The sequence below is a fragment of the Neltuma alba genome, unplaced genomic scaffold (assembly GCF_004799145.2).
Source record: "Neltuma alba isolate B1F8T4 unplaced genomic scaffold, ASM479914v2 tig00006668_pilon, whole genome shotgun sequence".
In the NCBI taxonomy this organism is placed as follows: Eukaryota; Viridiplantae; Streptophyta; class Magnoliopsida; order Fabales; family Fabaceae; genus Neltuma; species Neltuma alba.
The window spans coordinates 37,616-50,327 of record NW_021634537.1 but is presented as its reverse complement, the minus strand read 5'-3'; the positions used below and the strand labels follow the sequence as shown (position 1 = coordinate 50,327).

The 12,712-nt window shown below is 33.1% G+C and overlaps 1 protein-coding gene and 1 pseudogene across 1 annotated transcript; one reads left to right on the top strand and one right to left on the bottom strand.

The window, feature by feature from the left end:
• Positions 1-3: 3 nt before the first annotated feature.
• LOC114750881 (LL-diaminopimelate aminotransferase, chloroplastic-like) lies at positions 4-2,745 on the top strand (annotated as a pseudogene).
• Positions 2,746-7,394: 4,649 nt separating this feature from the next.
• LOC114750880 (probable trehalose-phosphate phosphatase F) lies at positions 7,395-11,719 on the bottom strand. Its single transcript, XM_028939519.1, has 11 exons — positions 11,420-11,719; positions 11,180-11,320; positions 10,989-11,060; positions 10,484-10,609; positions 10,280-10,336; positions 10,098-10,199; positions 9,874-9,951; positions 9,433-9,502; positions 9,269-9,339; positions 8,564-8,656; positions 7,395-7,475 (listed from the first exon to the last, which is right to left on the bottom strand). Exons 1-11 carry the CDS (start codon positions 11,717-11,719, stop codon positions 7,395-7,397), a joined length of 1,191 nt encoding a protein of 396 aa, XP_028795352.1.
• Positions 11,720-12,712: the final 993 nt, after the last annotated feature.

Sequence of the window (12,712 nt, the reverse complement as noted above, 5' to 3'; positions counted from 1 at the left end):
CAATATCTGAAGGATGCCGAAAAGTATGGAAACATTGAATACATGAGGTGTACTCCAGAAAATGGTTTCTTTCCTGATTTATCATTAGCTTCGCGAGCAGACATAATTTTTCTGTTCACCCAACAATCCTACTACTGTGCTGCAGCAACAAGGGAGCAACTAACTCAATTAGTTCAGTTTGCCAAGGACAATGGGTCTATAATTGTCTATGATTCTGCATATGCAATGTACATTTCAGATGACAAACCACGCTCCATCTTTGAAATTCCTGGAGCCAAAGAGGTATGCCAGAAGTCTCTTCTCACCCTTTCTCTATCAGAACTGATTCTTAACGATTGGCATTTTGTCAACTCTTGGCTCCTTTGACTATGATTCTTAATGACTTGCATTTAGTTAACCATTAATATGATCATAATATGTGGGCGATTTGAATCATGGTAAATTATAAATAGTTTACCATTGAATGATACATCTGGTAGATTCTTCTTTTATTCTATGTTATGTGCCACTTCATATGTTCTACGTGTTACTGTTCTGCTGTAGGCTGTAGCATTAAATTTTTTTGGCAAAAATATAATTTTTCTTTTTTCTCTTTGGTGACAATTTTCTTCTTTTCTCTTTGGTGACATAATTTTTCTTTTATTTATTCAGCTATAAGTGCCTTGTCATGTATTCTGATTGCACTTAGCTGATTAGTTCCTGCGTTATGGCATATTAGGGCAGGATTCAAATATTCATTCCCATGAATGTTTGGCATGTCCAATATCTGTATGCCTCAGATTTTTTGATAGGGTAGAAATAGAAAAGAAGAGATAGAAGAAGATTCAGAGAAGGGGCGAGATGGAGAAAGATGGAATTAGGAAGAGAAAGTTAGCGAAGAGGTGATCCAAGAGAGAAGACAGGGAGAAAACAGGGAGAAGGCAAGATCGAATCTGAATAGTGCACTGTATATCCTCAAAATCAATTCTGTACAATGGGGTACCCTGGTCATGTCTATTTATAGGCCTAATTACAGAACGAATCACTACCTAAATATCTCTCTTAACGGTTAGCGACGTTACTTCTCCTAATATTTAAAAAATATTATAATAATACATCATTTTTCATGTCAGTTTCACAGGGCTACACTAAAGTTGTACAAGTTTAATAAGCGCCAGCCAATTGAATTCATTTAGGAAACTGATTCTGACCATCAAGTAATACCTTTTGCATTTCTGTTTGATAACATGTCTGTATCCTCACAACAACCTTAGGTCGCAATTGAGACAGCATCATTTAGCAAGTATGCTGGTTTCACTGGAGTTCGGTTGGGATGGACAGTGGTTCCAAAGCAGTTATTGTTTTCAGATGGCTTTCCAGTTGCCAGGGATTTCAACCGTATTGTATGTACTAGCTTTAATGGTGCATCTAATATCTCTCAAGCAGGTGGTCTGGCTTGCCTCTCACCAGAAGGCCTTAAGGTTAGTTATTGTTTTATTGCCGACGTCTTCAAATTCATTTCACAAGCATGCTAGGTTCATACTATATATGCTACCTTTATTTGACCAAGTTCAACGGACTATGCTCTCCAAAAAAAAAAAAAAAAGTTTCAATTATTGCATGTCACAGTCTTTTTATCCACTTGATGCCTTTTCAACTTCTCTGATTTTGATGTCATCCCATTTTGCATACATTCACCCCACCTTTTCAACTTCTCTGATTGTAGTTAATGATGAACTGTTATGACTTGCTTTTATTAAATGAGGATGTCACAGTGGGTTGCAAAGTTGAGCCTTGAGTTTCCCACTTCTCTGCCTTTGATAATACTCTCTTTAGTCCTAAAGGTAGGAATTAGTTGAAATGTTTGCTTTGTCCGCAGAGTAGAAGACTTAATCAACTTTGTCTCCCAAGTTTATAATTTTTTCCACAAACAATCCATATTAATTGCACATATTAAAGGGAGTTTCCATTAATGGGAGTAATGATTAAAGGGATATTTCAGGGAAACCAACAAACATTTGTTACAAATAATTAACTAATTTCGTCAATATTTGTGAATTAGTCATCTCTCCTACATTTAGTACTGAATGGAGTATGTTATTTGGGGCAGAATGATATGTGATTTGACAAAATTTTGTGAAAATTCAAAACATATAAGATGAGCAGCGTGATAAACTTGCTGAAATGGAATGCAGGCTATGCAAGATGTTATTGGATTCTACAAAGAAAACACAAACATAATAACAGAGACATTTGAAACCCTCGGATTTAAAGTATATGGGGGTAAAATGCTCCATATGTGTGGGTTCATTTCGCTGGGCGAAGTTCATGGGATGTATTTGCTGAGATTCTTGAGAAGACTCATGTGGTTACAACACCTGGCAGTGGTTTCGGACCTGGCGGGGAAGGTTTTGTCAGGGTTAGTGCCTTTGGTCACAGGGAAAATATATTGGAGGCCTGCAGAAGGTTCAAGCAACTTTACAATTGAATTTAGGGTATGATACATAATAAATTTTATGCTGTATTGGACTGAAACTGATCTATTTTTCCTTAGGCCTAGGAGGGTTGTTGTGGCATTCTGAATATTGCTTAATAATTTATCTCTGTTTTTTCATCTGAGCTGGTGAACACGGAGCCTCTGTAGTAGAACATATTTATATTGATGTCATTGAACTTTTAGATCTGTTTCTATTGAGGATGTCCTAAACCTGTAATTAGACTTTGGCTGGTGATTCTATGTAGAGACTAAGTAGGTTTTGTTGGCCAGAGGTAAGCGATCTGAGTCCAAAATTTTGAGGTGGCATTTATCAAGAGAGTATTTTTCTATCAAGTTCTTCGAAATTTCCAGACCGAAACGGCAAGTCCTTTAAAATGTCTTGAGATTATTTGACTGTAAAATGAATGTAATGCAAAGAATACAAATTGACACAACATAGTTCCTCATCCATGAAGGACGGGACAAATATTGAATGTCACAACTGTTTCGTGCATGGGCAATAATGAAAACAATGCAGGGCTTAAGTGTGTATTTGCTTTAAAGCTATTGCATAAGCTGAAGTTTGCAAGCTTATATTTGAGCGAAGGTTAGTTATTGCAGTGCAGCAGTTTTTGGTTGAAGTTACTTCAAGCTTGGCCATAACATGATCTTAAGGTTATGCCATACGTACATGATGTCGAACAATTTTTGTGTTCGTGCTGAACAAGCTCTTGTTTAACCTATTTTAATCCTTTCCTTTGGCTCATGACACTGCGACAACAATATATCAAGTTGCTAAAGGAGGAGACAGGTTGACGGAATGAGATTGTTGGGTTTACTAGGTTGATACTCGAGAGGTTGGCTTATTGTAGAGCTCGAATCAAGTCACATGAGAACTTGACATTTGCAAGTTGAGTGAATAATTGTTAATGAGGTAGAGATGTACTCATTAACTTTACATAACAATGTAGAATTTGCAATGAAGATTGGGGTTTGATTAATTAATTAAAAGATTAAGAAATTAATTGAACAAAACATTTATTTTGAGACTTGAACTAAACATTTATGTGAGACTTGAGAGAACATGTACAGGTAATTTAGTACTCTTCCGGTCCTTAATATAAGATATTTAATTAATTTTATTATATTGAGGAAATTAGGTAGTTAATTATAAGAAATATGACTTTTTTTTTAAAACACCATAATCATCTTCCTTAATATCTTTCTTCCTTCTTCTACTTATTATAATGGCAGGAGTATCCATAGGTATAGTTTAGAAAAAATTGATAAATATGAGAAATATGTTTTATATTTAGGAATTAAAATCAACTCAACAATTAAGTCTTATATTAAGGACCGGAGGAGTATAAGAAAATTTTTGGAGCAAAATTGGAATTTAATTGATTAATTAAACTCTTCCTTTTATTTATTCATTTTAATGGAAGGAGATTGTTAACCTCCATGCATATTTGTTTATATCTGAATATTCAAAATATACATATATGCATCAAAAAAGTGCATACAGCTCAAAGAAAACCTATCGAAATGACGTGAAATCCTTGAAGTTGACATTCTCCTTCTATCTTGCTTTGTAAAACCATCAATTGACGATTTGGTCACCTACTATTAGCAAATAATTAGTCGTCACATGTATAACAAAGTTCTCGTTATCTTCTCAGGTACGTTTCGGCCAACGTCAGCCTCTTTATCGGCCATTAATGGCTTTGAGTTCAGTTTGGGACCCAAGGGGGAGAGGCTTGCCTTTGGTACCGACGAAGTCATCAAGGCCAAGCCGATAAATCTAGTGTCGCGTCCATCTACCGAGCCCACTTGAAAGTTGAACCAATTTAAACAATTGGTCACTAAATTTACCCAAATATGAAGGCCCACAATGTAACTCTACTGCCCTTACAAGGCAGCCCAATCAAGGTTCAAAAAACTAAACCGGACACTAAACCGGTAATAACATTGGTTCAAGAAGGGTGAATAACAAACAGCTAGAAAAAGTTACCATGCAGAAAGTAGAGAAAAGGATGGAGACACCCTTAGCAAAGAAGAGCTAAAACTCCTATGCCGAATACTCAAGAAACAGACCAGTACACCTAACATAAACTTTGTAAAATCAGGTGACTTCATAATTGCCCTTAATGCTATAGAAACTAGTGATAATGTCTAAATTATTAACTCTGCTACTGATAATATGACTGGTAACAAAGATTGTTTAAAATCTCAAGTACTATCATGAAGATCTTAAAGCCAAGGTAGCAAATGGAGTTTATACTCCTGTACGTGGAATTGGGTCTGTTGAGTTATCTAATCACACAGTAATTCACAATGTGCTTTATGTACCTAAACTGCTTGCAGTTTAGTTTCTATGAGCAAACTAACTAAAGGACAGAAATGCCAAGTCTTTTTTTGATGATGATAAATGTGTAATTTCAGGAATTAACTTCGAGGAGGAAGATTGGCATAGAAAAGGACTCTACGGATTCAAGGGTATAAAAAACTCAGCAAGAAAAGCTATGGTTAACCGTCCATAATTGCAAGCATTAACAATCTTACTGTTACAGTGTAAGAAAAGCATAACACTGTACATACTGACCACATTTTCTCTTTCCACTTTGTTGCAACGGTCATGGAAAAGTGAAAAATTTTCACTTCTCCTGAAACCTTGGTTTTTGACACTAAAACCATGATTTTTGAGCAAAACTATGGTTTTTTTTTAAATGGGTGGTGTTTGGATGGTTTTCAAGTCAAACCATGGTTTGAAGCCAAAAAATGCTTTTTTGAAGTTGTCAAACACCTCCTTAATAAGAGTGCTTTTTAAAAGCATTTTTTTATAAATTAAAACAAACTCTTCCACATATTTATTTTGTATATCATAAAATCACTTTTAAAACTATAGTTTGGTTTAGATAAAACCAAACCATTATTTGAAGAATAGCTTCTGGGAAAAAAGTTATTTTTGAGAATAAATTTTGAAAGAATAGATTTTGTGAAAAGGTGATTATGATAAAGTGAGGATATTTGGATTAGTTGTTATGAAAAGCACTTTTTATATGTACAAATTACTAAAAAAGACATAAGTTAATATGATTATTACATAGAAGATAGGTTTTATAATATATTTTAATTTGAAGTAATAAATTTGTTAATAATATATTTTTTGCCTTTTGTAATAAATAATATATAAGAAAATGTAATTAATAGTAATTATATGTGTATATATATTTATAAAATATAAGATTAAATATGTTATAGAAAAATAATTATTTTTTTCACCAACAGGAAAATATTATTTTGCTTGAAAAATTTTAAACCCGAAATTCCATAACATTTATTCACACTTAGTTTTTATAACAATATGCTACCTCCAATCTTTAATATAATTAATTAACTGTTACTATGTGTATATATATTTAAAAAATATAAGAACAAAAATATATTTTTTAGAAGATGAATACTTAAGGCAGAAGGCCGAATTGTTTCTCAAGGACCGAACTACTTCTGAAGGACCGAAGGCCTAATTGTTTGTGTCTCAGGAGGAGCGAAGGCCAAATTGTCTCTGAAGGACCGAAGGCAGAATGATTGCAGAATTGAATTGTGGCGGTGTTTTTTTGCCATATACATCCTCTGACAGCATAATTATCATCAACAGTCCTCAATTTTTAACCTAATTCATTTTGCTTCTTTCAAAACTATAGTTTTGGCCCAAATCATGGTTTAATGATATTATCTCGGTCCTTAATACAGATTATATTTGATTTTTATTTTGATCCTAAATATAAGACTCCAATCTATTTTTCTCTCATTTTTTTAAATAGTCCTTCTAACAATGATAGTTCTAGTTAATACACTTGATTAGCAAAGATATTTTAGAAAAAATAACACCTATTTAGAACAAATAAGTAACTCGACTTATTTTCTTAATCTCCTTAAATTAGTTAACTGACTCTTATAATTAGAACCGGAGGTAGTATTAATTTATAAAAGATAATCCAGTGAGAATTTGTATTTACCTTTTTCATGAACTATTCGTCCCTCTCGTTCGACTTTCTTTCCTTCCCCCCCCGCCCCCCTTTTTTGCGTAGGTATTAGAGTATCGGCATGGATGCATCTTGGAACTTCTTTTCCCTTTCAGATTTCACGACCGGGGCCTACTTTATGGCTATATTTGATAATGGGCCTCAGGATTTGGGCTGACCCAATACAAATGTATGGGCCTTTTTATCTTCAAGGGTCGACAGCTATATGATCACCACCTCATCGGCTTATTTTGGCCTCTAATATATCTAATTTATAGGTATACTTTTAATGTTAAAAACTTAAAGGCATATAAATATAAATTATGTACAACATATTAAACAGCAGTAATGAAAATTTTCTAACTTGTTTTCAATTAACTTGATTTAATTTTTCATTTTTATGTTGTTTAATTTGTTGTAGCTTAAGGGTATTTATGTGTAGATAAGGCTCGTTTTGGTTTAATTATGGAAACATTTTACGATGATAATTTTACAAAAAAAAAGGGCAAAGGATCATCGTCAGAAACAAATATAAATAACAGCTGGTAAGTTTCAAGAGTAGATTACTTCTCTAATGATCATTTATGCTATTTTGCTACCTTCTTAAATGTAGAAAGGGGAGGAAAAAAAGAAATTATTATGAACAAATGGAAAAAAATTAAAGGGAAAAAACAGATAAACAGCATTATGACATTTTGAAAAAATTAAACCCAATGGCTTCCATGAAATTATTGATATTTAATAAAGACTACAGTTGGAGGAGGAAAAATAAATAAGAAATGAAAAAAAAAATAATGAATAGCATTGCTAAGACAAAAATTTAATGATGGTGCTCCAGGTACTTGAACCTTGAGGATCCTGCTGCCTTTTTCGGGTTTGATATCCGACCTGAATTTTAAAAATAAAATATTTTGTCAAAATGAATGGCTCTTCTTTTGTTGCTTATTTTCTTCTTCCATCTTCCAATTCACCAACATCTCCAAAAATTTCTTGACCTGCACCCACCAGTACCACACGTTCTTCAATTTTAATCATTGTTACCCAAATTGAATATCAAAATACATATAATTCATCATATTTTTCTATGAAATTAAATTGTTTGATTAAAATATATACATATATTTTAACCCAAGATGACTTATCCAATTTCAATCTTAATCAAGCATTAAAATTGGAGGCTAGAATCTGTTGTGCTGCCTTATCTAGACTAGTGTAGGGCTTTTTAAATAAAAGGGCAACTCATTTCATATTTAATACTACATTCAGTCCTAATTATAAGAGCTAATTGACTAATTTAAAGAGATTAAGAATAAGTTAAGTTAGTTATTAATAAATAGGTGTTATCTTTTCCAAAATATTCTTACTAATCACGTATGTAGGATGGAACTACCATTATTAGAAGGATTATTTTAAAAAAAAAAGCATAAATATTAGAGACAAAGTGGATTGAGCTCTTATATTTAGGACCAAAATAAAAGTTAAACAATGTCTTATATTAAGGACCTGAGGTAGTACATTGTTTTTTTTTCACCCAACTTGATTTTAGTGAAACTTATGTGAGATGGTTTACAGATAGTTCTCCGGTTCTTAATATAAGGCTTAATTGAGTTGATATTGATTTTACCTGCAAAACTTATTTCACATGTTTATCAATTTTTTTCAAATTAACCCTATTGATATTTTTCTAATAATAAGCAAATAGGAGAGGGAGAGAGGAAATTAAAGAAGATACTTAAAGTGTTTGAGAAAAAACATATTATATTAACTAATTTAACTAACCTTTTAAATCTATTCAAATTAGTTAATTAGATCTTATATTAAAGATCGAAGGAGTATATATTTATTTACAAACACACTCTCCTATCTTCAATACATGTAAAAGACATACATATGATTTTCGAAATGGCCAGGTTGACAATTTATATTGCATGTGAATGTGCCTAAAATTTAACCACTGACAATTTATATTTTTTTTATTTAAAACTTCATTAGGGAAATATTTACATTGTGAAGTTAATTTAAAAAAAAAACAAAACAAAACAAAAAGAATGAGAAGAAGGACACAGGAAATTAAAGTCCAAACCTCAGATGGGTCCCGCAGAGAATAGAAGGCATTGCTTTGTTTTCTGGTGGAGGAAACTAAGATCCCATAGCCTCCTCTGCTCTCTCTCAACGCCTATCCAAATTCATGCATTATATATTAATCTTCAATTTTAGCCAATCAACTTATTCATTTATTATAAATAAACCCCTACCTACAGTCAAATTCATGAACTTAATTCGTAAAAAACACTTTATAAACTGTCTCGAATAGATACGTGTAGAAAAATATAAAATAAATATTCATGTCATTATATATGGGACCTATATCAAAACTTTCAAATCTAAATTCACGATTTTTTATAAAATTAAAAAGTAAGGACTTATTTGAATTAATGTTCGCAAAAAGTAATTTCTATCCCAACTGGCTTTCGTAAATTAAAATTGAAGTAAAAGCTAATAATTGTAATGCAATTATGTTTGAATATGTTTTTATTAAAAAAGTCAGTTTAATAAAAATTTATTTAAATAACATATTAAAATGTCAGGTTTAAAAAGGTTTAAATTTAAAGAAAAGCTAAAAGCAAAAAAGTCAGGAAAAAAATTATTTCAACTCTAAGGTGACTTTTGAGGGAAAAAAATAATTTAATTTACTTCTAAAATTGTGTCAAACATAATTTTAGTTTTAAATTGGTCTTTTCGAATTAAAAAAAGTCAGTTTTAATATGGCAAATCAGCTTGTTATTACCTTGAAAGCATCCTCATCGGTCTTATCATCTCCTATGTAGATGGCAAGCACGTCATCCCGTTCACTTAAACCTGCACAGCCCCATCTCATGCAATTTCATATTTCTGCGTATATACTATCTTCGATTTTTAATATAAGAGCTAATTATTATGTAGGATTATTACCCAGGGAGTCAAGTAAAAATTCAACCGCTTTTCCTTTGTTCCAATCTATCACAGGACGAACCTCTAAAACCTGCAGTCACATCCATATATAACAAAATTATTCTAAAGCTTTCCGACACTACTGTAATATATATATACTCCTCCGGTCCTAATTATAAGACCCAATTGACTTATTTGAAGAAATTAAGGAAGTAAGTTAAGTTGGTTATTTATAATAAATAAGTGTTGTCATTCCTAAAATATCCTTGCTAATTAAGTATATTGGCTAAAACTATCATTATTAGAAGGATTATCTTGGAAAAAAATGCATAAATATAAGAGACAAAATGGATTGGGTCTTATAATTAGGACCAAATAAAAAGTCAAATTGGGTCTTATAATAAGGACCGGAGGAGTATATATATATATATTTATATCCATGCAAAGCACATATATACCTACCTTGCGTCCGTGTGTTAAACGTAAAAGAGGGTAATCTTTTAACATGTCATGCACAAGTTGTCCAATAAGTGTCCAATTCTGCAGTAAGAAAAAGTGACTAATTGAGAGAGAGAGAGAGAGAGAGAGAGAGAGAGAGAGAGAGAGAGAGGCTTGGTAACTACGAGGATAACTATAGGAGCTAGCTCTAGTTGGAGTGATGATATGTATGTATTACAGGCACTTACGTTTTCTTCTACATTACGATAATGTACAGAAACACAAAACTTGTGGTTCTCAACCTTTGCACCTTTTATATCTTTACTGATCTCCACCAGCCTTTTGAAAACCTGCATGTTGTCCACTAAACTTCAAATACTATCCTTTTCCTCTTTTCTCACTTGTTTTAAGATGTTGGATTTGTACGTACCTCATCAATCATGGGCAGGAATCCTCTCGCAGGTTGAAACAGAGTTATCTCCTTTCCCTGCAATAATATTGTTTCAACACCAACGCACACAAACAGAGTCATCAACGCCCTCCATCATATTGTAATAATTTTTCTGATGCATGCTCATGATTTTATATATATATATATATAGAGAGAGAGAGAGAGAGAGAGAGAGAGAGAGACCTGCTGGTCAGTGGACTTAACACTGTCTGGATGGCTATTGGACAGATTGTGACAGGCAGGCCCAATAATGTCCATCCCATGGCTACCAGCATAGTACAGTTCCGTTAATTTAACCAAGTCGTAAACCTGAAATTTTGGGGAAAAAAAATGAACACTTTTTTCTGGGTACAAATAAAGTTTGCGCTCTCCTAAGAAAACTTGTCTATTATTATTACTTTTAATCCTTAATGTAAGAGTTAGTTAACTAATTTGAGTAGATTAAGGAAGTTTGTTAAGTTAATTATTTGTAATAGCTAGATGCTGTCTTCTTTAGAATATCTTTGCTAATCATGTGTATTAGTTATAACTATCATTTGATGGAATCTTTAACATGTGCACCTATTACAAGGACTACTTGAAAAAAATGATTGGGGTCTTGTATTTAGGACCAAATTGAATATTAAACTAATTTTTATATTAAGAACCAGAGATAGTATTAATCACAATACTGTTCTGACATCACCACCTTGTCTCGGCTTCTTCCACTGATGATTGCCGTAGGAAAACACTTTGCCACATCCCTCACTACACTACGCATCTGATCAACACAAATAATGTTTTAAACAAGGCAACTAATAGGCATATCTATAGTGCAATTAACTTTATGATCACGCAAGTTATGCAAAGTATCAGAATCATCAAAAGAAGCTAGCTTACAGCTTCAGACATGAAAGCACAATCTGGATCATCCACTATGGGTGAAAGAGTTCCGTCGTAGTCTAGGAACATTGCAATCTTCTTGTTCTTCGCATGCTCAATCATTTCCTCAAAACATTCCAGTGCTGAAGGATAATCCAGCTGATGGTATATGGAAATTAAAAGGAAAAGAAGTGAGATGAAAATTTTGCACAGTTTGGAAATATGATTAAGTTTGTGGTGAAGGGGGAGAGGACATACCAACCAGGAGCGATAGTCTTGCTCGGAATCCATGTGAGAGTTGAAGCCTTTGGTGGGCTGCTTCTTCCTAGGAGGTGAAGAAGCTTTCATGGCGTCGAGCCAACCATTAGAACGAACATCATCAAGGTTTCCTGAGCTTTTTCTCGAACCATTTCTTGGATACTTAACAGGAGAGAGGGATGAGAGAGATGAATCTTGCTGGGAGTAACTTATGAGACCAGAATGCATTCCTAGTCTTGACTTGGTTATTGGAACAGGATCAGTAAGAACAGGAGAAGCATGAGACGACTTCAAATCCATTGTTATTATTCCTTATATATTATTATTGGTGTTTGCTTTGTTAACGCTTCATCAGTGTTCTCTTGTTCATCAACCTCTCTAGCTAGCTTTCCTTCAAACCTTTTATGAGACACAACACAAATCCTGAAAATCCTCTAGAGTTTCTTTGAAATCAGCTTCAGAAACCCAGACAATCAAGAACTGATGATAATAACTTCCATCTCTGTGCATCATTAAACGAAGATATATAAACTTAACAATCAGAGGAATGATATGCACATAACCAAAATGCACAGTAGCGATTTTTCCTTCTTTTTTTTTTTTTAAAACAAAAAGTACGATCGATTATTGAATGAAGATAAGAACATTACCCGAGTAATAAAAAGTGTTGTCAATTCATGAATGCCAACAACTAAAAAGTAAAAAAAAGCATATATATACAAACAAGCACAGACATATAGAGACAAAAGTAAAGGACACAACAGTTTCCGAACAATATTACTGAGGAAAATGTTGGATTAACGATGCTCTAATTTTGAATGACGTAACACTACTCTCTTTCAAGGGGACCCAAAAATTCCAAACAAGCACAGATATTTTGATTCGTACTGGTGTATGATAAACAAAGCTATCCACATTTAGCAGAGCTCTTACCCAAATGATTGGTAGATTATATATATAAAAATGTACTTTCATCCGTCGACTGTCGTCACTTATATATTGTCATTGAGAATCCACTTAAAAGAGAAAACAAATTATCGTAGATGAGTTAAAAAGATTAAACAAAACAGGAAAGCCTAGAATACGCGTTGAGAAAAGTTTTCCCGGAAAATTCTGGGAATGATCGGTGACCGGGAAAAGTACTGTTAGAGGGACGTGAAGTTTTCCGATCCCCCTTATTTTTATGGGAGCATGCTCGTGATGGAAGGAAGAGTCCAGGAGAAAATTCTACTCAAGGTTGTCAAATCATTGTTTAATAAATACGACACTAATAAAAAAAACAAAACTTTTTTT

Coding starts and splice junctions, on each gene's coding strand:
- LOC114750880 (XM_028939519.1), bottom strand. CDS start 11,719: ATGGATTTGAAGTCGTCTCATGCTTCTCCTGTTCTTACTGATCCTGTT. Junction 11,321..11,419: donor AAGACTATCGCTCCTGGTTG/GTATGTCCTCTC, acceptor ATATACCATCAG/CTGGATTATCCTTCAGCACT. Junction 10,200..10,279: donor TCCTGCCCATGATTGATGAG/GTACGTACAAAT, acceptor GACAACATGCAG/GTTTTCAAAAGGCTGGTGGA.